This window comes from Schistocerca gregaria, chromosome 2 (assembly GCF_023897955.1).
Source record: "Schistocerca gregaria isolate iqSchGreg1 chromosome 2, iqSchGreg1.2, whole genome shotgun sequence".
Taxonomy (NCBI): domain Eukaryota; kingdom Metazoa; phylum Arthropoda; class Insecta; order Orthoptera; family Acrididae; genus Schistocerca; species Schistocerca gregaria.
The window spans coordinates 887,576,086-887,601,224 of NC_064921.1; the positions used below are offsets into that span (position 1 = coordinate 887,576,086).

Consider the following 25,139-nt stretch of genomic DNA (forward strand, 5'->3'; position numbering starts at 1 on the left):
GCTGGTCATTACCTATCTCCAGGAAGCAAAGTGTATTAAGAGGCACATATAAAGTTATAATGAAACACTAAGTAGTTTTGGGAACTCTTCCTCAGTACAGGTGAGTGTCTCTCATATTCGGGTCCAAGAGGCGTAATTTTTTTTATTTATTTTTTTATTTTTTATTATTTTTTTTTAACTCAACACACCCCTTAGTCCTCCGTGAAAATGGAATAATTAGTCCTGAAAACTAGTAATGAGCCTATTGGCAGTACCATAGCTTCCTGAAAGTAAGTACCAGCCAGCAGTACTAAAGTAATATTCTAATTTATACTATTGAAACAAATGCCAATGTTTCAAAGGAAACTGAAGCATACCTAAGAGTCCAGTGTGGAAACGAGCAGTCACAGCATCTGAAAGGCCATCACCATTAACATCTCTCCAAATTACTCGATGGTAAGAATAGTCTTGATCCTATTAACACAAAGAAATTATGTATGGAGCACCTACTACTCATGCATTACATTTCTAAAATATAAACAACTTATTCTGCTAATCTTTTACATAATTCAGTAACTCGAAGTTATTACTAGTATATAAATACTTCCGTAATAATGAAATTTAACTTCACGCTATCAACTGTTCACCTTTTACTTTAAACAGAATTTCTGTACATTAGGTACAATTACTACCAAGTAATAAGTACACTAAACATTTGTGTCACTTCAGCCAATTTTTGTAATATTTTGATAATGATAATAGTACATTCAACTTACATCTAATGAAGCAATATTATATGGTCCATCAAATGGCTCTTGATCAGTGAAGTAGATGTTCAAACAACCTTTCGTTTTGGTGGGTACAAGAAAACCTGATGTCCAAATTATTCCCTCACGACCCGCTATAGAACCTGTAGTACATTGAAAAGAACACAGTGTAGATAAAATAGGCTAAAATGTTTAATATTAGGATAAATTTTCCTATTATTTGTGGATCTTACATTTATTTGTTCATTTTCACCAAGAAATATTGGAGGGTGCTATGTCAATTGATTCATATTTGGGAGAAACAGAGACAAAGGTGAGTAAAATGACATTCTGAAATAAATTTTCTCTTTGTTTCTTATGTTTCTAGATATTGTTTTCACCACTGACCACAGGTAGTGGAATAGTAATCTATAACATGTTAATTAAGTTTTTTGACCATAACAAAATCCTCACTAGTACCCAGAATGTTTTCAGAAAAAATAAATCTACAACTAGTGCCGTCTATGATTTTCTACAGAAAGCCCTAGAAATAATGGACAAAAATGAAAATGCTACAACCATCTCATCATTAAGATAGCAATAGCTCATAATTCAAAAATTGTCAGATTTTACTTACTTGTTTCCACATTTTAGGAAATGTGTCCCACATAGGGTGAAAAGTCCCATGCAACAATGAAAACTCCAGGTAGGAATATCAAGAATGTAGGAAAAGACAGATTGCTACCTATCAGGCTGCCTGAGATACTGGAGTTGGTGGTTGTGTATGCGTGAAGTCTGCTTACTTATACATGTGAATGGTGTGTGTGTCTCTTTTACAGATGAAGGCTGTGGCCAAAAGCTATATGTAAGTGTCTCTTAAATGTGACTGTCTTCAACTTGATGTGTCTTCTTTATGGTAAAGTAGCAACCTGTATTTTCCTACAGTGTTGAAAGCCCCATACAAGGCATGGCTAGACTGGTGCTGAAAAGCCTTATGAGTGAATGAAAACAAGCTTGTGAAAATGTTTGCACACTTTGAATACCTTGGAAATGATCATAGTTTCTTGGAAAGTGTGATAATATGTGATGAATCTTTGTTTTTCACTTATGATCCAGAAACCAAATCCCTATCCATGCATTGGAAGGGTCCAACTTCAATGAGCATGAAAGAAATTCAAATGAGCAAATCGCGATTCAAAGCGATTCCCCACCCCCCTGATATTCTTGGAACTATTTACCTTCACTGGGTTCCTGAAGATCAAACAGTTAATCAGCATTACAACCTTGAGGTTCTTGCTCAATTCTATGAAAAAAAGAAAAAAAAACCATATCTTGAAAGAACAAGTCACAGGTTCTCCATAAAGGTAATGCACCAGCTCATACTGTACTGTCTGTTAAGATGTTTCTAGCAAAGTACAGCAGCCCAATATTAGACAACCTATCTTATTTTCCTGATCTAGCACCATGTGATTCTTATTTATTCCCAATGTTAAATTTGAAATAGAAGATTTCAATTGATTGAAATAGTGAAAGAAAAAGTGGCACACATCATCAAGGAATTCACAGAAAAAGACTTCCAACACTGTTTCCACAAATGTAAAATCTGCATAGAGCATGGCATGGAAAGAGATGCAGAATATATTGAGGGTGACAATAACTCAATACGTATGTTTTTGAAATAAAATGCTTTACAGTAATAGTCTCATTATTTTACAGCCACACCTCATATCTTAATACATGTTTGCTTAGCTCTTCTGTAGCAAAGTATCAAAACCTCACATCTTATAACATTGAAATCTTATGGGTACGAAACATTCTAATTCAGTAGGACATACCATGCTTCTTTAATTGTTGGGTGTATGTAATAATTATTTAGACACACAAACAAACACAAACACACACACAAAATTCAAGCTTTCACAACCCAGAGTTGCTTCATCAGGAAAGAGGGAAGAAGAGGGAAAGATGAAAGGATGTGGGTTTTAAGGGAGAGGGTAAGGAGTCATTCCAATCCCGGGAGTGGAGTCTTACCTTAGGGGGAAAAAAGGACAGGTATACACTCTCACACACACACACACATATCCATCTGCACATATACAGACACAAGCAGACTTATATAAAGGCAAAGGATGTGGCAGACAAGGTCAGTAAAAGATTAAGTATATATCTCATAACTTTTTTTAAAGACTCTCTAAAATTATGCACCATAAATCCATTAATCCAGGGAATACAGTAGGACCTTCATGTGTTAGACACTTATTGGCCCTCAGGTATAATCCATCAGCAAGTATTGAATAAAAACTGGATTTTGAAGAGAACTGGAAATTACCTGCAAAACACGCCGATACTGTCATCAGTAAAATAAAAAATAAAAAATAAAAAATCTTTTCACTAGTTCAGCTGTAATTTCTGCATAACAATATCACAGTTTCCAACAAACATTGCACATAATTTCAAGCCTTAAAAAAATTCTCATTGACACCCCCCCACAAAGTAATAAAAGAAGAATGTTGATTCTTTACAACATTTTCACTATTCATGCAGTGAAACTTCAGCATCAAACATGCCATTTTGATTTATTACTTCTTTATTATCATTTGCAACATTTTTTACAGACAGTGTCCACATATTCCACTGGATGATCATCAAAATTTATATTATTATTTGACATATAGGTTAGAAGATATGATGTCATAAACATTGAGATGTGTGAGAAACTAACTTTTCTTAAATCAGGTTTTACAAATTTGACATCAAATATTTAACACGTTAATTCATTTGTAAGTTAATCACTAACATTAGTAAAGTAGGATGTCTTGGATGGGTGAATCGGGCACATCCTGCACCTACGTCTTTCATCCTGTGCCAAAGATTTGGGGGTGGCAGTGACATAGATGTGGACAAGGGTGTTGTGTGGGTTGAATGTATGCCAGAATATCATTTTAGGAGGATTGGGCTTGATTGTGGGTAGAATGTCCCTAATTGCAGGCATGGTGATAGATAGTCAGATTTCAATTGTTCATCAAAGGATTCATCCGAAGGCTAGAAAAGCTTTATTGCTGTTGCTGTTGCTGTTGACATCTCAATGATTCCACTGTTAGGTGAGTTATCTCCTTCACTCCTAAATTATTCAAATTCTGCCAGAGGTTTCCTTACCGTATTTATGCATTTGTAATTTATACAGTTAAAGTTCAACATTACTGCAGGTGAGGAAATATGTGTATGGTAGTTAGAAAATAATATGTATTACCTTTGCATCATTAATGCACCAGAAAAGGTGAGTAAATTTGGTAACCTTGAATTAATACTATTTGAAGGGGTACTCACTGCTCATAAAATAGAGATCATTTGGCCAATAGTTTTCTTGGTCTATTTTTGTTGGCACCCAGTTGTTGACATCATTTAACTGACTCCCAGGAGACTTGATGTAGTAAATATAATCTTTCTGTAAATTAAAAAAGCAAACTTGGCTGAAACAAAATCACCGTTAAGTGGATTACAGCAAATATGAATTTACACATTAACAAAAACTGATAAATAGAATTTCTTCATTGATATTTAATATTTCTCTCAGTGTTTCTTTACAAAGAAATAATACAGTTCTTGAAATAGTTAGGGGCAATGAATCTGTCATAAAATCATGTTTCCATCATTTTTTATTTTAGAATTGATACAGTTTGTTAAATACTGTGTCATGAATTTATGATTAACTGCTGAAACGAATATGAAGTTCACAGAAAATCAATTAAATGTAGCTACCATGTTTGTTGCAGCTTTAATACTTTATTATAGGAAGTTACCTACATTGGTAGAAAAAAAAGGAATATAATATGATGTACATTTGAAGATAGACACCAACTATACTGTTAGTACCAATTTAAAAAGTTTAAAGCAATTTAAAAAGTTTAAAGAATCTGTACCGAGTGGTGGATCTAGGATTATACTCTGATCCCCCATAAATTCCTCCCATAGGGATCATGAAGACAAGAATGTCACTAACTACTGTACATTCAAAGGCATTGAAGCAATCATTCTTCCTGCACTAAATATGTAAATGGAACAGGAAGGAAGCCCTCTTAACTGGTAAAATGAGAGATGCCCTCAACATGCATTTCACAGTGTTTAAAAGAGTATGTCTGTAGCTGTAGATGTAGGGACTGTGCAGCAGATCGATAGTAAGGTTGATGAGCAAGTTTCAGGTAAACTCAAAAGTAAAAGTGAGCTACCAAAGCAATTCCTATGTACAAAGGAACATTTAAAGTATGATATTTTTGGTATATGGAAAGATGTGTTGCACAAATAATGTAATATTTGCAACTGATAACAAATCAGCATTATTTTTGTATGGGAGATTTATCAGTGATGTGGAAATTGTGTAACCGGAATCTAAAGTGAGATAAAGAGTGATAATCAGCAGCTACACACAAACAGTCATAAAAGAATAATAAAAGTATAGAAGTTGGACAAAAATATGGAAACGCCAAAAAACACGACACATTACCATGAATAATATGGTTTAGGAAATCATTGGCATTAAAAGCAGATTCCAGTCATGTCAGACTGGATACATAAAGATCCAGTATGATCCCATACTCCTAGATTTTGAGAAAGAATTTAATACTGTGCTCCACAGGAGACTCTTAATGAAGGTCTGATCATACAAAATAGATTCTCAGATTTGTGAGTGGCTCAAAGACTTCTTAAATGAAAGAACCCAGTATGTTGTCATGGGTGATGAATGTTCATCAGGGAAGCAGTGTCATTAGGAGTGCCCCCAAAAGGAAGTGTGACAGGACCACTATTGTTCTCTATACGCATAAGCAACCTGGTGGATAGGGTAGTCAGCAGTCTGCAACAATTTGCTGATTACATTGTAGTGTATGAAAAAGGTCATCATTGAATGTCTGTGGGAGGATACAGGATGACTTACACACAATTTCTATTTGGTGTGATGAATAACAGAGTGCTCAAAATGTATAAAAATATTAAGCTAATGCAGCTGAGTAGAAAAAACAATACTGTGATGTTTAAAAATAGTATAGTGGAGTGCAGCTTGCTACAGTGTTGATTAAATATATGGATGTAATGTAGAAAAGCGCTATGAAATATTATGAACATGTAAGGGTGGTAGTAGGGAAGGTAAACTTTGGTTTATTGGGAGAATTCTCACCTGTAAAGAATACTTGTGTGACCCACTCTTGAGTACTGTTCAAGTGTTTTGGATCCTCACCAGGTCAAGTTGAAGGAAGACATTGAAGGAAATCAGAGGTGCTGCTACATTTGTAACTGATAGGTTCGGTCAACATACAAACACTATGGAGATGCTTCAGGAACTCAAATGGGAGTTCCTGGATGGAAGATAATGCTCTTTTCACAAAATTACTGAGAAAGTTTAGAGACCCAGTATTTGCAGCTGAATTCAAAATGATTCTACTGCCTCCAAAGTACATCTTGCATAAGGGTTGTGAAGACAAGATAAATTAGAGTCATATGGACACCTTTGGACGGTCATTTTTCCCTTGATCCATTTGTGAGTGGAACAGGAAAGAGAATGATTTGTAGCAGTACAAGTTACCCTCTCCCACCCACCATTGCAAGCTTGTGGAGTATGTATGTCAATGTAGATCTTCTCAAAATATGGTATACCAGATCACATGCGTGAAACAGCTTGAAATGCCTGATTACCTTACAAAGGAGTTAATTTGTTAAAAAATGTATGTTAAGCATGCAAGTAAGAAAAAGTTTTTAAAAAGTTTGAAATTATGTTTAAAGTTTGCTGGAAGTGACTAAGTGCCTCTTTCTCAAATACTGAATATAATTGGAGTAATTTGCACACCATGAATTACACTGCCTCAAGATATATACCCAGTTTCTAACGTTAATACTTGTCTTATTGGATTAAATATTTAACCTAAGAATGTACCTCTTAATGACTAGATTATGAGAGAATTTCAAAATTTTTAGTTTGGCCAAAAATAACTTGAAATATTGCAAAAAAAAAAAAAAACTGTTGCCCCTGGAAGTTGTTAGATAGGTACTGTGAACCATGGCTCAGGAACTGGATTACTTGGTTCATAATATATATGTGAGGAAGTATAAAGGGATTCACCAAAAAAATTTTGGTGCTTAAAAGGATATTTCATTACTATTTGAATACAGCTACTTTGAAAAATGTATCCACTGAATTCCAAAGGCATTACTGATACTAAAATAGCATGTACTCATTTCATATGACAGGTGAGTTTTCAGTTTCAGTTTTACTTTATAAAAGTAAGAAATTCAAGGACCTTCAAACATATTCCAAGATATTTCAAAAGAAGAACTTTGATCTACCCAGTCACTCAGTTGCCAATCTGATGTGGTTGTAGACAGCATAAGGAAAGCTGATGTTTCACATTTTGCATTTAAAAGCTCATTTATACAGGAAGATCATACAGATCATTGTATAGACTCTCATATGTAGGACATAGATATATGCATCCTGGAATTGAGACACAAGTAAAAGAGTTGAAAACAGATAAGTTTACAGGTCCAGATGAAATCTCAGTTCAGTTTTACAGAGAGTATGCTTCGGCACTGACCCCTTACTTAGCATGCATTTATCATAAATCTCCTGCCCAACACAAAGTCCCAAACAAATGGAAAAAAATACACTTATACAATCAGGGTAAGTGAACGGACCCACAAAATTACAAACCTATGTCCTTAATGTCAGTTTGCTGCAGAATTCTTGAAGCAAATTCTGAATTTGCACATAATGAATTTCCTTGAGACAGATAATTGTCTGCCCACAAATGAAAACTGTCTGCCCGCAAATCAGCATGAATTTAGAAAGTAACATTCATACAAAACTCGCTTGCCATTTTCTTACACAATATCCTGTGAACTGCATATTCCATATTCCTAGATTCCTGGATAGTATTTGACACAATGCCCCACAGTAGACTGTTAATGAAAGTCTGAGCCTAGTGAGTAGGTTCTCAGATATGTAACTGATACATAGTTCTGGATAGCAAGTATTCATAAAAGATACAGGTTTCATCAGGAGTGGCCCTGTGAAGTGTCATAGGTCAGCTCATGTTCTCTATATACATAAACAGTCTGAGGGATAGATTTTTTTCTGGTGGTGCTGAAGTTTATGGGAAGATGTTGTTCTTAAATGAATGTAGTAGGATAGAGGATAAGTCGTGCATAATTTTTGATTGATGTGATGGGTGGCAGCTTGTTCTAAATCTACATCTACATATACAGTTATACTCTGCAAACCATTGTGAAGTGCATGGCACAGGGAACATCCCACTGTACCAGTTATTAGGGTTCAAAAATGGTTCAAATGGCTCTGAGCACTATGGGACTTAACATCTATGATCATCAGTCCCCTAGAACTTAGAACTACTTAAACCGAATTAACCTAAGGACATCACACAACACACAGCCAGCACGAGACAGAGAAAATCCCTGATTCCGCCGGGAATCGAACCCCGGGAACCTGGGTGCAGGAAGCGAGAACACTACCGCACGACCACAAGCTGTGGACTAGTTATTAGGGCTTTTTCCTGTTGCATTCACATATGAAGTGTGGGAAAAATGATTGTTCAAATGCCACTATGCATGCTCTAATTAATGTAATCTTATCCTCATGATCCCTCTGGGAATGATACATAAGAGGTTATAATGTATTCCTAGAGCAAGTATTTAAAGCCAGTTCTTGAAATTGTAGACTGATTATGTTTCCGCAGCATTCTATCAATAAACCAAAGTCTGCTGTCTGCTTTACCCACAGCTGAGACTATGTGATCATTCCACTTCATGTCCCTGCTAAGCGTTACACCCAAGTATTTGTATGAGTTTACAGATTCCAAATGTGACTCATTAATATTATATTCATAGGATACTTAGATTTTCATTTTGTAAAGTACACAATTTTACATTTGAACATTGAAGGCATGTTGTCTCTCAGTGCACCATTTTGAAATCTTATCAAGATCTGACTGAATATTTGAACTGCTTCATTCAGATTGTTCTTCATTGCAAAAAGTCTGAAGTTGCTATTAATATTGTCCATGTTGTTGTTGTTGTTGTGGTCTTCAGTCCTGAGACTGGTTTGATGCAGCTCTCCGTGCTACTCTATCCTGTGCAAGCTTCTTCATCTCCCAGTACCTACTGCAACCTACATCCTTCTGAATCTGCTTAGTGTACTCATCTTTCGGTCTCCCTCTACGATTTTTACCCTCCACACTGCCCTCCAATGCTAAATTTGTGATCCCTTGATGCCTCAAAACATGTCCTACCAACCGATCCCTTCTTCTAGTCAAGTTGTGCCACAAACGTCTCTTCTCCCCAATCCTATTCAATACCTCCTCATTAGTTACGTGATCTATCCACCTTATCTTCAGTATCCTTCTGTAGCACCACATTTCGAAAGCTTCTATTCTCTTCTTGTCCAAACTAGTTATCGTCCATGTTTCACTTCCATACATGGCTACACTCCAAACAAATATTTTCAGAAATGACTTCCTGACACTTAAATCTATATTCGATGTTAACAAATTTCTCTTCTTCAGAAACGCTTTCCTTGCCATTGCCAGTCTACATTTTATATCCTCTCTACTTCGACCATCATCAGTTATTTTACTTCCTAAATAGCAAAACTCCTTTACTACTTTAAGTGTCTCATTTCCTAATCTAATTCCCTCAGCATCACCCGATTTAATTGGACTACATTCCATTATCCTCGTTTTGCTTTTGTTGATGTTCATCTTATATCCTCCTTTCAAGACACTGTCCATTCCATTCAACTGCTCTTCCAAGTCCTTTGCCGTCTCTGACAGAATTACAATGTCATCGGTGAACCTCAAAGTTTTTACTTCGTCTCCATGAATTTTAATACCTACTCCAAATTTTTCTTTTGTTTCCTTTACTGCTTGCTCAATATACAGATTGAATAACATCGGGGAGAGGCTACAACCCTGTCTCACTCCTTTCCCAACCACTGCTTCCCTTTCATGCCCCTCGACTCTTATGACTGCCATCTGGTTTCTGTACAAATTGTAAATAGCCTTTAGCTCCCTGTATTTTACACCTGCCACCTTTAGAATTTGAAAAAGACTATTCCAGTCAACATTGTCAAAAGCTTTCTATAAGTCTACAAATGCTAGAAACGTAGGTTTGCCTTTTCTTAATCTTTCTTCTAAGATAAGTTGTAAGGTCAGTATTGCCTCACGTGTTCCAACATTTCGACGGAATCCAAACTGATCCTCCCCGAGGTCCGCATCTACCAGTTTTTCCATTCGTCTGTAAAGAATTCGCGTTAGTATTTTGCAGCTGTGACTTATTAAACTGATAGTTTGGTAATTTTCACATCTGTCAGCACCTGCTTTCTTTGGGATTGGAATTATTATATTCTTCTTGAAGTCTGAGGGTATTTCGCCTGTCTCATACATCTTGCTCACCAGCTGGTAGAGTTTTGTCATGACTGCCTCTCCCAAAGCCGTCAGTAGTTCTAATGGAATGTTGTCTACTCCGGGGGCCTTGTTTCGACTCAGGTCTTTCAGTGCTCTGTCAAACTCTTCACGCAGTATCGTATCACCCATTTCGTCTTCATCTACATCCTCTTCCATTACCATAATATTGTCCTCAAGTACATCACACTTGTATAAACCTTCTATATACTCCTTCCACCTTTCTGCCTTCCCTTCTTTGCTTAGAACTGGGTTGCCATCTGAGCTCTTGATATTCATACACGCGGTTCTCTTCTCTCCAAAGGTCTCTTTAATTTTCCTGTAGGCAGTATCTATCTTACCCCTAGTGAGATAAGCTTCTACATCCGTACATTTGTCCTCTAGCCATCCCTGTTTAGCCATTTTGCACTTCCTGTCGATCTCATTTTTGAGACGTTTGTATTCCTTTTTGCCTGCTTCATTTACTGCATTTTTATATTTTCTCCTTTCATCAATTAAATTCAATATTTCTTCTGTTACCCAAGGATTTCTAGCAGCCCTCGTCTTTTTACCTACTTTATCCTCTGCCGCCTTCACTACTTCATCCCTCAGAGCTACCCATTCTTCTTCTACTGTATTTCTTTCCCCTATTCCTGTCAATTGTTCCCTAATGCTCTCCCTGAAACTCTGTACAACCTCTGGTTCTTTCAGTTTATCCAGGTCCCATCTCCTTAATTTCCCACATTTTTGCAGTTTCTTCAGTTTTAATCTACAGGTCATAACCAATAGATTGTGGTCAGAGTCCACATCTGCCCCTGGAAGTGTCTTACAACTTAAAACCTGGTTCCTAAATCTCTGTCTTACCATTATATAATCTATCTGATACCTTTTAGTATCTCCAGGGTTCTTCCACGTATACAACCTTCTTTCATGATTCTTAAACCAAGTGTTACCTATGACTAAGTTGTGCTCTGTACAAAATTCTACTAGGCGGCTTCCTCTTTCATTTCTTAGCCCCAATCCATATTCACCTACTATGTTTCCTTCTCTCCCTTTTCCTACACTCGAATTCCAGTCACCCATTACTATTAAATTTTCGTCTCCCTTCACTATCTGAATAATTTCTTTTATTTCATCGTACATTTCTTCAATTTCTTCGTCATCTGCAGAGCTAGTTGGCATATAAACTTGTACTATTGTAGTAGGTGTGGGCTTCGTGTCTATCTTGGCCACAATAATGCGTTCACTATGCTGTTTGTAGTAGCTTACCCGCATTCCTATTTTCCTATTCATTATTAAACCTACTCCTGCATTACCCCTATTTGATTTTGTATTTATAACCCTGCAATCACCTGACCAGAAGTCTTTTTCCTCCTGCCACCAAACTTCACTAATTCCCACTATATCTAACTTTAACCTATCCATTTCCCTTTTTAAATTTTCTAACCTACCTGCCCGATTAAGGGATCTGACATTCCACGCTCCAATCCGTAGAACGCCAGTTTTCTTTCTCCTGATAACGACATCCTCCTGAGTAATCCCCGCCCGGAGATCTGAATGGGGGACTATTTTACCTCCGGAATATTTTACCCAAGAGGATGCCATCATCATTTAATCATACAGTAAAGCTGCATGTCCTTGGGAAAAATTACGGCTGTAGTTTCCCCTTGCTTTCAGCCGTTCGCAGTACCAGCACAGCAACGCCGTTTTGGTTAATGTTGCAAGGCCAGATCAGTCAATCATCCAGACTGTTGCCCCCGCAACTACTGAAAAGGCTGCTGCCCCTCTTCAGGAACCACACGTTTGTCTGGCCTCTCAACAGATACCCCTCCGTTGTGGTTGTACCTACGGTACGGCCATCTGTATCGCTGAGGCACGCAAGCCTCCCCACCAACGGCAAGGTCCATGGTTCATGGGGGGGGAATATTGTCCATAAGACCATTAATATACAACATGAACAGTAAAGGACCCAAGAGTTTGAATGAAGTATTAGCAGTATGCTACATGACACGGCCACACTGATTAAATATCTGAGGATAACACTGCAAAATATGACATTGAATGAACAAGTAAGATTAGTGGTTTGATTTACTGTGAGAATTCTAGGAAACTGTAGCTCATCTATAATGGAGACCACATATAGAACACTTGTGCAGCGGTTCTAGGCACGCAGTCCGGAACCGTGCGACTGCTACGGTCGCAGGTTCGAATCCTGCCTCGGGCATGGATGTGTGTGATGTCCTTAGGTTAGTTAGGTTTAAGTAGTTCTAAATTCTAGGGGACTAATGACCACAGCAGTTGAGTCCCATAGTGCTCAGAGCCATTTTGAACACTTGCGCAACCCATTCTTGCATATTGCTTACAAGTTTGGACAAAAGGGAGACATCAAAACAATACAGAGGCATGCTGCTAAATTTTGTTACTATTATTTTTGCTCAGCATATGCGTATATGGAATTGGCCCATGAACTCATATGGGAAGCCATGGAGGCTATACAACTTTCTTTCGCAAAACACTACAAAGAAAGTTACGAGAACTGGCTTCTGTGACTGGCTATAGAACAATTCCACAGCTACCAACTTGCATCTCAGTGTAAGGACTGTGAAGACAAGATAAGAGAAATTATGGTTCATACAGAGGCACACTAACAGCCATTTTTCACTCACTTCATTTACATGTAGAACAAGAAAAGGAATGATTAGCTGTGGTACAAGATACCCACCACTGTGCACCTTATGGTGGTTTGTGGAGTATGCATGTTGGTATAGAAGACAGGTGTGTGCTGAACATGAAGAAAGATGTTAGCTATTTGACAGCCACAAGGTTTATTAATGTGACAGGAGCCCTGATTGTACTGAAAGTACTACGTTTTTGCAAGGCAACTAATTTTCAGTAAAATGAAAAATGTTATCACGACACTCATTTAATCACTGTGAAAACTGCAAAATTTGAGAATGTACCTTTTTAAATGCAGTTACGTGAAATTCTTTTAATGGAAAGTTAGGAAGGAAACACATTGTGTGTTCTTCCTTAATACACTTGTTACATCATTGCAGCACATATAATACTGCAAAACTGCACTCATTGTAAGATTGTTATCAATTAAAGTAATTACTTTCTAACACTGTAATCATTATAAGATTGTTATCAGTTTAAGTAATTACTTTCCATCCTATATAAACTGACACAGTCAGAACTTAGTAATAAAGCTATGTTTTGGAGTTTACCTGTGCGAGAGAAAGAGGATTGAAGTTGGAGATATACAGGGTGAACTGGTCAGCATAGTTCTCTGTTGCCTGCTCGGACTGGAAAACCTCAAGAAAAGCAGCTTGGCCCAAATGGAAGTTCCCCAACTCCTTTGGCAAAATATCAAAGGCAGTAGCAGCCACTGCAGTGAGAAGAACCAATGTTGCAGTGATCATCTTGGAGTTCTGCATGTCTTGCTGTGATCTGATGTCTCTTATAGAGAGACATACCAACTGTGAGACAAATAATGATCATAGAAGTGCAAAGACACACCTTTTCCCATCTGTTTGAACATCTGCACTTAATTAAATGCTCATTGTTCACACAGCTGTGCCTGTGTAAACAGGTGCAAGCTCATGCATCAACCTGTAGTAGCAAACTCCAAACAAAATGTGCATTTTTTTTTCATATGTTAAGAAAGATTTTGCTAGCAGCAGCAACTATCAACATCCATCTTTTGCAACATTGAAATACCTCATTGCAGAACAACACTTTAGGATGCCACATATTCATCAGGTATTAATGAAGAGGTAAAATATGGAATTCAAACCAACCAATGTGTGGGTGATTCTTTGTATTCTCATACACAGCTTCAAGTTACATTCCTCAAGTTTCCTTTTACACAATTACAATCAATTCTTTTCCCTATCCCCTCAGTCATACACACTTACACAACAATAGTGTAAATAACAAAACAAAGAGGTTTTCAGTCTGTGGTTTCAATATCATACAAATAATAACCTGAAGCATAATCAAGCACAATGAAAAAATACACAAGAAAATAAAACAAAAAAATATAAACAAAATTATGTTACAGTTTCAGAGTAAGAAAGGAAATAAAAAGTTGTTAGGACATCTCCAGGTCAACTGAAAGATAACAACAACAGAAATTCCAGACTGGATATGACAGACAAATAATTAAGGGGGACAAGCAACCATTCAGCTGTGGTGGACTAATAGCCTCTTTTTCATCATTCACTTTTTGTTTCTCTACTAGAAGAACAAATAACATAAAATTATATGATATGACAAAAATGTGGATGTTGTTAAAAATTACAGGAACCAAAAATATATTATGAGGCCTGCAACTATGAGTTATATTAGGATCAGTGAAGTGAAACAGAGAATGAGGTTATTAACAATGATCCCCAGTGGACATACCAAGACTTTGATCAGAGACATAAATGGTTAAAAAGCAGGAAGGAACTACATTTGGTTCTACTATTCAGATCTAATATGTTAGATAAACAATAGGAAGAAGTTACCTAATGGAACAAAGTAGATGAGGAATTTAATCCCCTCTTAGAATCAGAACCAGAATTTTACTGTCTTGTACCATACATGTCAAATCATAGATTTATTGTACAGGAGACTCTCCAAGCTTATAACTATAATAGGCTGTACATGGAATACAACATTTACTAGAACTATAAAATATCTGAACATATATACTATTAATTTTTATCCTGCTCAAATGGTCAGATCACCACTAAAAATTCATCAGTAGAGTAATAGCTTTTTTGTACCAGAGTGCTATAAAATTTTCTTTTTACTGAAACAATTTCAATGTTTTGGAAATTGTCTTTTTTAACCTATTGCATATTTCCCTCCACGTATATTGTGGGGTCTGCATGAAAATATTGAGTCTATGTGTAGGAAGCATGAAACTTTCTTTGTTTCTAGTTTCATACGCATGCTGGAAGTTATTTGGAGAAAACAGTTCTGGATTATTATTTGTGAAAAGCATTATTTCATATGAATACAGTAATAGACTACTCAGTATGTTTTAGTCTCATAATAGTGGCTGACAAAATTCTCTTGGTTTTGCACTACACATATTCCTAATAATTTTTTCTGTAAAGTTAATATTCTTGTCAAAATTGCTAGCACTTCCCCAAAACACAATGCCGTATCTCAGTATTGCCTCAAAGTAGCTATGTTACACGTCCCTTTTCCATGTCTATGGCCGTGATATTGGCTAATATTGACATAGCAAATGCCAGGCAGTTCTGTTTATTTTTTAAATAGTCTGTACATGAGGACCATGGTAGATTTCTGTCCAACTGCACTCCTCACAATTTAACACATTCTGCTTTGTTTAGTTCCAGACTTCAAGCATAATTTGAATATCATTTATTTTAGACTGTTTGGTCTTAAACTCCATAAGCTGTGTTTTTGAAATATTTAGTTTTAGGTAATTTAGGTGGAACCACACATCTAAATTTTCTAGGGTTTCTATGACATTTTTGGGAATTTCTACTGAATTTTTATTTTCTGTCATTCTAACAGTACTGTGAACAGTTTCCCTTTTTAGTGGGTCAAGGGCAGTTAGTCAAAGCTGACAGAAAGAGTGGCTAACATCTAAGAAAGAATAAGTATTAAATCAAAACAGTACTTTCTACTAAGTAATAAAACTGTTCAATACAATTCCCAAGGAGATTAAGGAGATTATTTACTTCTTCATCTACATCTACGTAATTACTCTGCTATTTAAAATAAAGTGCCTAGCAGAGGATTCAATGAACCACCGTCAAGCTGTCTCTCTACCATTCCACTCTCGAACTGCGCGCCAGTAAAACGAGCACTTAAATTTTTCTGTGCGAGCCCTGATTTCTCTTATTTTATCATGATGATAATTTCTCCTCAAGTACGTGGGTGCCAACAGAATATTTTAACAATTTGAGGAGAAAACTAGTGACTGAAATTTCATGAGAAGTTCCCGTCACACCAAAAATGCCTTTGTTTTAATGATTGCCACTCCAATTCACGTATCACATCTGTGGCACTATCTCCCCTATTTCATGATAACACTAAATGAGCTGCCCTTCTTTGTACTTTTTGATGTCATCCGTCAGTCCCATCTGATGTGGATCCCACACCACACAGCAATACTCCAGAATAGGATGCACAAGTGTGGTGTAAGCAGTCTCTTTAGAACACCTGTTGCATCTCCTAAGTGTTCTGCCAATGAATTGCAGTCTTTGGTTGGTTCTGCCCATAACATTATCTATGTGATCGTTCCAATTGAGGGTATAATTCGATAGCAGGAAAAGGAAGAAAAGGAAATGTAGCAGGTGAATATGGAATGGTGGTAAGAAATGAAAGAGGAAGCCACCTGGTAGAATTTTGCACAGACCTTAACTTACCGTATTTACTCGAATCTAAGCCACACTTTTTTCCAGTTTTTGTAATCCAAAAAACTGCCTGCAGCTTAGAATTGAGTGCAGAGTAAATGGAAGTTCTGAAAAATGTTGGTAGTTGCTGCCACAACTAACTTCTGCCGTCAAATATATGTTGCGCTACACAGGCATGCTTTGCAGGCACAAAGATAAATACTGGTGCCAAAACCTGTGTGTCAGTAAATAAATTAAAAGAAAAGGTACAAGAATGTAAACATTATGCCATGTATTCTTTCATGTTTGCTGCTATCTCATTTAAATCCTGTCTACCTAATAAACTACGAAACTAGAGTGAGATAACAGCAAATGCGTAAGAATATACTTATCATGTCATGTTTGTATTTGTATTATTCTTATGCTGTATAGTGATACAGTCAGAAAAGAAGCATGGCAACTGACTCAGTTTTTAAATCTAAGATGACTCTAATTTCTGTGCAGAATGTAATGTACTAAAGAGGTGCCTGCAGATATTTTCAAACTCTCGTTCAGAACATCTTCTATCATGCAATCTATTATTTGGTTCTTGGTGATCATTATCAAAGAAAGCAGCAGTGTCAGTAACAACAAATAGCAGTCTCTTGCCATTGTTTCGCTTATGAGACAATTCCTCTCTTTTTTTTTTATTGTAAGTGGTGGTAGCGCACACAAAAGCAAGCCATGCCACAAGCGGCAACAGGTCATAAACATTCATTATCATAATGTGACAAACAATGCATGACACAGCACAATAATGCATTTTCAGCTTAGAGTGACGTAAAGACCTATAACAAAGAGAATGGCACTTATCAGATCAAAGCAAAATAGGCAATCGATTCAAACCAGATGAGGAACGTGAAAAAGGAATGTTACCTGTATAAATATGGACAGGGCACCTGACACATAGTAATGGCTACTTGGTAAAGCTTAAATGTTAAGCTTACAACTCGAACCAAACTACTGTAGCTGTATCTTCATCCATTTGACTTAAATTGTGTCTCATATTACAATGGACCAACTTTGTTTAGATTTGGAGGTGCGGTCTAAAACTTTTCTCTCCCCTTGAATTTTGAGTCTCAAATTACAGATGCAGCTTAGATTGGGGAAAATTTTTTTTCCTTGCTTTCAAGTCTCAGTTTTCAGGTGGAGCTTAGATTCGAGTGCGGCTTAGACTCGAGTAAATACGATAATTATACCTAACACTTGGTTCAAGAATCCAAAAATCATGAAAGAAGACTGTGTACATGGAGGGGCCTGGAGATACTGGAAGGTTTCAGATAGATTTTATAATGGTAAGACAGAGATTTAGGAGCCAGGTTTTAAATTGTAAGACATTTCCAGGGGCAGATGTGGACCCTGACCACAATCTATTGGTTATGAACTGTAGATTAAAACTGAAGAAACTGCAAAAAGATGGGAATTTAAGGAGATGAGACCTGGATAAATTGACAGAACCAGAGGTTGTGGAGAGTTTCAGGGAGAGCATAAAAGAACAATTGACAGGAATGGGGGAAAGAAATACAGTAGAAGAAGAATGGGTAGCTGTGAGGGATGAAATAGTGAAGGCAGCAGAGGATCAAGTAGGTAAAAACAAAAGGGCTAGTAGAAATCCTTGAGTAACAGAAGAAATATTGAATTTAATTGATGAAAGGAGAAAATATAATAATGCAGTAAATGAAGCAGGAAAAAAGGAATACAAATGTCTCAAAAATGAGATCAACAGGAAGTGCAAAATGGCTAAGAAGGGATAGCTAGAGGACAAATGTAATGATGTAGAGACATATCTCACTAGGGGTAAGATAGATACAAGCAAAGAAGGGAAAGCAGAAAGGTCGAAGAAGTACATAGGGGGTCTATACAAGGGCAATGTACTTGAGGACAATATTATGGAAATGGAAGACAATGTAGATGAAGATGAAATGAGAGATATGATACTGCATGAAGAGTTTGACAGAGCACTGAAAGGCCTAAGTCAAAACAAGGTCCTGGGAGTAGACAACATTCTGTTAGAACTACTGACAGCCTTGGGAGAGCCATCCCTGACAAAACTCTACCATCTGGTGAGCAAGATGTATGAGACAGGCAAAATACCCTCAGACTTCAAGAAGAATATAATAATTCCAATCCCAAAGAAAGCAGGAGTTGACAGATGTGAAAATTACTGAACTATCAGTTTAATAAATCACAGCTGCAAAATACTATTATGAATTCTTTACAGATGAATGGAAAAACTGGTACAAGCCAACCTCGGGGAAGAGTTTGGATTCCATAGAAATATTGGAACACATGAGGCAATACTGACCCTATGACTTATCTTAGAAAATAGATTCAGAAAAGGCACACCTACATTTCTAGCATTTGTAGACTTAGAGAAAGCTTTTGACAATGTTGACTGGAATACGCTCTTTCAAATTCTGAAGATGGCAGCGGTAAAATACAGGGAGCAAAAGACTATTTACAATTTGTACAATTACCAGATGGCAGTTATAAGAGTCCAGGGGCATGGAAGGGAAGCAGTGGTTGGGAAGAGAGTGAGACAGTGCTGTAGCCTGTCCCTGATGTTATTCAATCTGTATATTGACCAAGCAGTGAAGGAAACAAAAGAAAAATTTGGAATAGGTATTAAAATCCACGGAGAAGAAATAAAAACTTTAAGGTTCACTGATGACATTGTAATTCTGCCAGAGCCAACAAATGACTTGGAAGAGCAGTTGAATAGAATGGACAGTGTTTTGAAAGGAAGATATAAGATAAACATCAACAAAAGCAAAACAAGGATAATGGAATGTAGTCGAATTAAGTCGGGTGATGCTGAGGAAATTAGATCAGGAAATGAGACACCTAAAGTGGTTAAGGAGTTTTGCTATTTGGGGAGCAAAATAACTGATGATGGTCCAAGTAGAGAGGATATAAAATGTAGATTGGCAATGGCAAGGAAAGTGTTTCTGAAGAAGAGAAATTTGTTAACATCAAGTATAGATTTAAGTGTCAGGAAGTCGATTCTGAAAGTATTTGTATGGAGTGTAGCCATGTATGGAAGTGAAACATGGACGATAATTAGTTTGGACAAGAAGAGAATAGAAGCTTTTGAAATGTGGTGCTACAGAAGACTGCTGAAGATTAGATGGGTAGAGCACATAACTAATGAGGAGGTATCGTACAGAAATGGGGAGAAGAGGAGTTTGTGGCACAACTTGACAAGAAGAAGGGATCGGTTGGTAGGACATGTTCTGAGGCATCAAGGGATCACAAATTTAGCATTGGAGGGCAGCGTGGAGGGTAAAAATCGTAGAGGGGGACCAAGAGATGAATATACTATGGAGATTCAGAAGGATTTAGGTTGCAGTAAGTACTGGGAGATGAAGAAGCACAGGATAGAGTAGCATGGAGAGCTGCATCAAACCAGTCTCTGGACTGAAGACCACAACAACAACAATGAAGCTAATCAATTATGTGAATGAATGGTGTCTGTTCTTTTGGATGTGTCCCAGAAGAACAGACACCACACAGTCCTATAATCATCCATTGTTACTATGGTGCTGAAGTCACTGATAGTGTGTGTTGTCATACATTATAAAATAAGCTGTGTACAGTTTGTTTACAGTGGGCAGTAGGAAATGAATGGATGAGTAGTGTAGTACTAGCTTTTTACATTATTAAATAACTTCTTTACAAAACAGTATTGTTCATTAGGGATAAAGTGAATTAGGATGTGCTTAGTTAAGCAGATTGGTCCTGCATACATCTAACACCATCTCCAACTAGCTGTCTTATTCATATCCAACTAGACTGTAAGATTGTAAATGCCTGTTAAATGAATTATGGTTATTGCTTGTTTTTAAATACCATGATATGTCCAATATGCCATTAGAAAAAAATCTAATTCTACTAGGTTAAAAAGTAGGGCTGGCCACTCGAACCCCAGGATGAGAGGGACCCACATGTTTTGCAGGTCAACACAGTGAGAAATATTTCTAAGAAGGGAACCTCCCCATCGCACCCCTCTCAGAATTAGTTATAAGTTGGCACAGTGGATAGGCCTTGAAAAACTGAACACAGATCAATTGAGAAAACAGGAAGAAGTTGTGTGGAAATATGAATAAAATAAGCAAAATATAGAAACTGAGTAGTCCATGTACAATATCAGTAACTTCAAGGAGATGGTATGCTCAGGAGCGCTGTGGTCCTCTGGTTAGCATGAGCAGCTGTGGAACGACAGGTCCTTGGTTCAAGTCTTCCCTCGAGTGAAAAGTTTAATTTTTTATACAATCAACTTCGCTCTCCAAAATTCAAGGACATGTTCAGATTTGCTTGGACCTATGCAGGATTTGACGGTCTACGCATGGAAAAATTTGAAAACTTTAAAAACATATGTTTTGACAGAGCACAGGGAAAACTGGGCGACTGTGAAACTATTGCATTTATTTCTTGCAGTTTATGTGGCAAACTCTTATGTGATTATCACATCTACAAGAAAACCTAAATCGGGCAAGGTAGAAGAATCTTTTTACCCATTCGCCAAGTGTACAAGTTAGGTGGGTCGACAACATATTCCTGTCATGTGACGCACATGCCATCACCAGTGTCATATAGAATATGTTAGATGTGCTTTCCTGTGGAGGTATCGGTTGACCCATGACCTTGCGAACAAATGTTTTCGGTTCCCATTGGATGGACACGTCCTTTCGTCTACTAATTGCACGGTTTTGCGGTGCGGTCGCAAAACACAGACACTAAAGTTATTATAGAGAACAGGGACATCAATGAACGAATGGACAGATCATAACTTTGCGAAAATAAACTTTTCACTCGAAGGAAGACATGAACCAAGGACCTCTCATTCCACAGTTGCTCATGCTAACCACAGGACCACGGTGCTCCTGAGCTCATAGTGTCCTTGTAATTGCATATGTTGCGCATGGGCTACACAGTTTGTATATTTTCTTATTTTTTTCGTAGTTCCACACAACTTCTTCCTGTTTTCTCGATGGATCTGTGTTCAGTTTCTCATGACCTATCCACTGTGCCAATATATAATTAAATTTGAGGGGATTGCAATGGGGAGGTAAGTTCAAGGCAGGCAGAACAGAGTTTTTTTCACTTAAATTATCAAAATTGTGGTGATACATCAGTTTGTTATCCATTTAGATGAGTAGGAATTCACACATTGCACCTCGTCTAGAGTGCTCCCATTTCTTTAAATTTCTAGGCTCTGGAGGCTTATTTTTCTTCTTTCAACTTTTTGTGCCCAAAAGATGAAAAGGAAATATTGAGTGGTATACAGAAATTAAAATTAAAGTTTTCTTCAGGCATAAACAATGTTCCTGATCACGTACTAAAAATATGCTACAATATTAACTAACGCTCCCCCCCCCCCCTCTGCCCCCCCCCCCTCTGCCCCCCCCCCCCTCCTCTCCGCCTGCGAACTCTTGCTGGTGGACTTGAATCTAGTGTGCTTGCATCAGCCGAACTTGAACTCCGTGCACATGTATGAATTTTTTCCCACCTGTTCGTAGTGTCAGTTGCTGGCAAGCAGCTATTGAGTGAGGCAGTGTGTAGTGCTCGCATCGGTTTTTCGTTGCAAGGGCAACGAGATGACCAGAGCAAAGCTACTGCATCAAATTTTGGTAGAACCTGGGCAACAGCTACATGGAAACCACATTCAGAAGATTCAGGCAGCTTTTGGTGATGATGCTATGGGCATCACATAGATTAAAGAGTGGTACAACCAGTTTAAAGATGGCTGTACACCAGGGAAGAGTGAGCTATAATCCAGTCAGCCATCAACGTGCTGAAATAACCAGGTCATTGCCAAAGTGAACCCTGTAGTGAAGGGAGACTATTAGGTGACTATCAGAGAAATTGCAGAAGAGGTGGGCATCAGCACTTTTTTGCCAGATTCAATTGTGACTGAAGATTTGGCCATGAAGAGAGTCTCGACGAAATTCATGCCAAAGCTGTTGATGGCAGAGTAAAAGAAACTTCATGTTAAAGTCTCACAGGACATTCTAGCCTCCATAAACAATAAAACTGACTTTGTGAACACCTTAATCCCTGGTGACGAGACCTGGGTGTATGATATGATACAAGAACCAAATCCCAGTCTTCACAATGGAAGCATTCCAGGGTCAAACAATCAAGTCCTCCATTGCGTACGTGATGCTGCACAGTGCAAGAGAACCTACTTACGGTCAACAGGAAATTGGGGCCTCTGTCATGACAATGCTTCACCACAGTGCTCGCACTTGACTCAGGCTTTTTTGGCAAAAAATCAGATTACTGTGCTTTGAAAGGCTCCTTACTCTCTTAATATGGCCTCTGTGATTTCTGGCTGTTCCCCACACTCAAGAGGCCACTGAAAGAAATGCGATTTCAGACAAGAACAGCTGAGGTATTTTGGCATACTTCAAACAATAATGGTACTGCTGAATAGAACCGTGTGGGGTCCCAAGGGAACTACTTTGAGGGTGATTAGTTGTCCAATGCACCAGGTAAGACAGTCTTTTTTCTGGCAAAAGGTCAGATAGTTTTCTAACGGATCCCATATAGGAAGTTTCTCCATAATAACTAAAAATGACAAAAAATAAGGCCTCTATTCAAGAAAGGAGGCAAGACAAATGAAAAGAACTACAGACCAATATCTCAGCTGTCTGGTTTTTCTAAAATACTGGAAAAAGTATTTTATAGATGTCCTAGTACATTCATGTGGAAATGTAATTTTTTATTAAGTACTCAGCGTGGGTTCAGAAACCACAAGTCAACAGAAACTGCCATTTTTAATTTTGTTAGTGAACCATTGATTGCAATAAACCAGAAGGAACATTAATCGGTAATATTTCTGGGCCTCACATTTGTCTTGGACGTGACAGACCACTGTTTACTGCTTCAAATCTTAGAATACATAGGACTTAGGGGATTGACACATGAGTGGGTGATGTACATGAATGGGTGGCATCATGCCTGAAAAGCAGAGAGCAGATAGTAGAAATCATGCAACAGTAAGAAAAAATTATGTATACCTACAAATGTAAAAGAAAATAAGTTACATACAGTGTGACCCCAAGATTCTGTTTTAGAACCAGTGTTGTTCTTGATACTTATTAATGCTCTAGAGTCATCCAGCAACTGGCAGAAATACGAGTGTAGGCAAAAAGTAACACGAATTTGTTTTCTTGAAGAATCTTTATTTATTCATCAGCATCAACTTTTCCCCTTCAAAGTAATCCTGCTCAGATATATACACTTGCGCCAGCACTTATCCCAATCTTGAAAGCACTTCTGGAACTCACTTTTCATTATGGTGTTCAGCTCCTTCAGTGATTCTGTTTTTATCTCATCAATGGCAGAAAAACAACATTCTTTCATGGTTCCCTTCAACCTCAAGAATAAGAAGAAGTTGTAGGGTGGCATGTCCAGTGAATACAGTGGCTGAGACAACATAACAGTTTTTTTGTTTTTTTTGCCAAAAAAAGCATGAACAAACATTGAGGCATTATCGTGATGCAATTTTACCACAATTCTGGTCTTTTTCTTTGGACTGCTTCATGCGAACAGCACATTACTTACAGGTAGTATTTGTTATTGACTATTGGACCCAAGGCAGGAAATCATGATCCACTATCCCACTGCAATTGATGGAAACAGTGAGAAGAGTCTTCACATGTGATTGAAAATGCCCAATTTTTTTCAGTCTTGGCTCTTCAGGCTGTTTCCATTGGGACAATTGGGCATGGATTATCACATCATACCTGAATATCCATGTTTTAAACCCTGTCACAACCTTCTTTAGAAGTTCTAGATCATTGTTGACTTCATTGAGCAATTCATGAGTCATGTCTACTCGATGTCGTTGAAATTGGTTGAAATTCAACAATTTCAGAACAAACTTTGCTGCTACATGTTTCCTGCCCAAAAAACCCACAAAAATTGTTTGGCATGAGCCAAAGGATATGTTGACTCATCAGCCAGCAGCCCCTCTGATGGTGACTCAATGATTTTCCAGAACCATTTTTTTTACTTCTTCCACATTGTCATCAGTAATTCATGTGCTAGACCATTCAGGGTGGTTGTTATCTTGGACATCTCCTTGACCCTCTTCAAAACATTTGTGTAGTGTATGTACTGAACAATTATAAATTGTAAACTCAACAAAATTCATGGTAATATGGATTCAGGAAAACAAGAAGTGGGACACACACGTCAGTTACATGAGTGAGAAGCTGAGCATGACATGCTGTAGTGTAGAAATACTTTCTAGGTGTACAATAAAAGAAAAATTAAAAAATATTTTTTTATGGCTGAGCAGAATAACTTGTGTGAAGTGGAATAATTTTTTGGGGCAACTCTCCAATAAGTAAAAGCTATTCATAAGGGCAACTAAAAAGACAGCACCCAGACACTCTTGCAAACCCGTTTTTAAAGAACTGCAGCTACTGCTATTACCATGCCTGTACATTTTTTATATAGTTAGCTACATAAAGATAACTTCTGAGGCTAAAAGCAACTTAATATGTACAAATCATATGGTTCCAAACTAAAATTGTACCTTTGCAGTGAGCATGCAAACACAACTC

At 37.5% G+C, this 25,139-nt stretch overlaps 1 protein-coding gene across 1 annotated transcript in view; it reads right to left on the reverse strand.

Annotated features, from left to right (window-relative positions):
* The window catches only part of LOC126335320 (uncharacterized), a 40,150-nt gene extending 26,520 nt beyond the window's left edge, over window positions 1-13,630 (reverse strand). The window contains exons 1-4 of the mRNA XM_049998477.1: window positions 13,393-13,630; window positions 4,053-4,170; window positions 756-889; window positions 357-453 (exon numbers count right to left, since the gene is read on the reverse strand). Of these exons, the coding sequence (XP_049854434.1) occupies window positions 357-453; window positions 756-889; window positions 4,053-4,170; window positions 13,393-13,602 (559 nt within the window). The 5' untranslated portion in view covers window positions 13,603-13,630. The remainder of the gene's footprint in view (window positions 1-356; window positions 454-755; window positions 890-4,052; window positions 4,171-13,392) is intronic.
* Window positions 13,631-25,139: the final 11,509 nt, after the last annotated feature.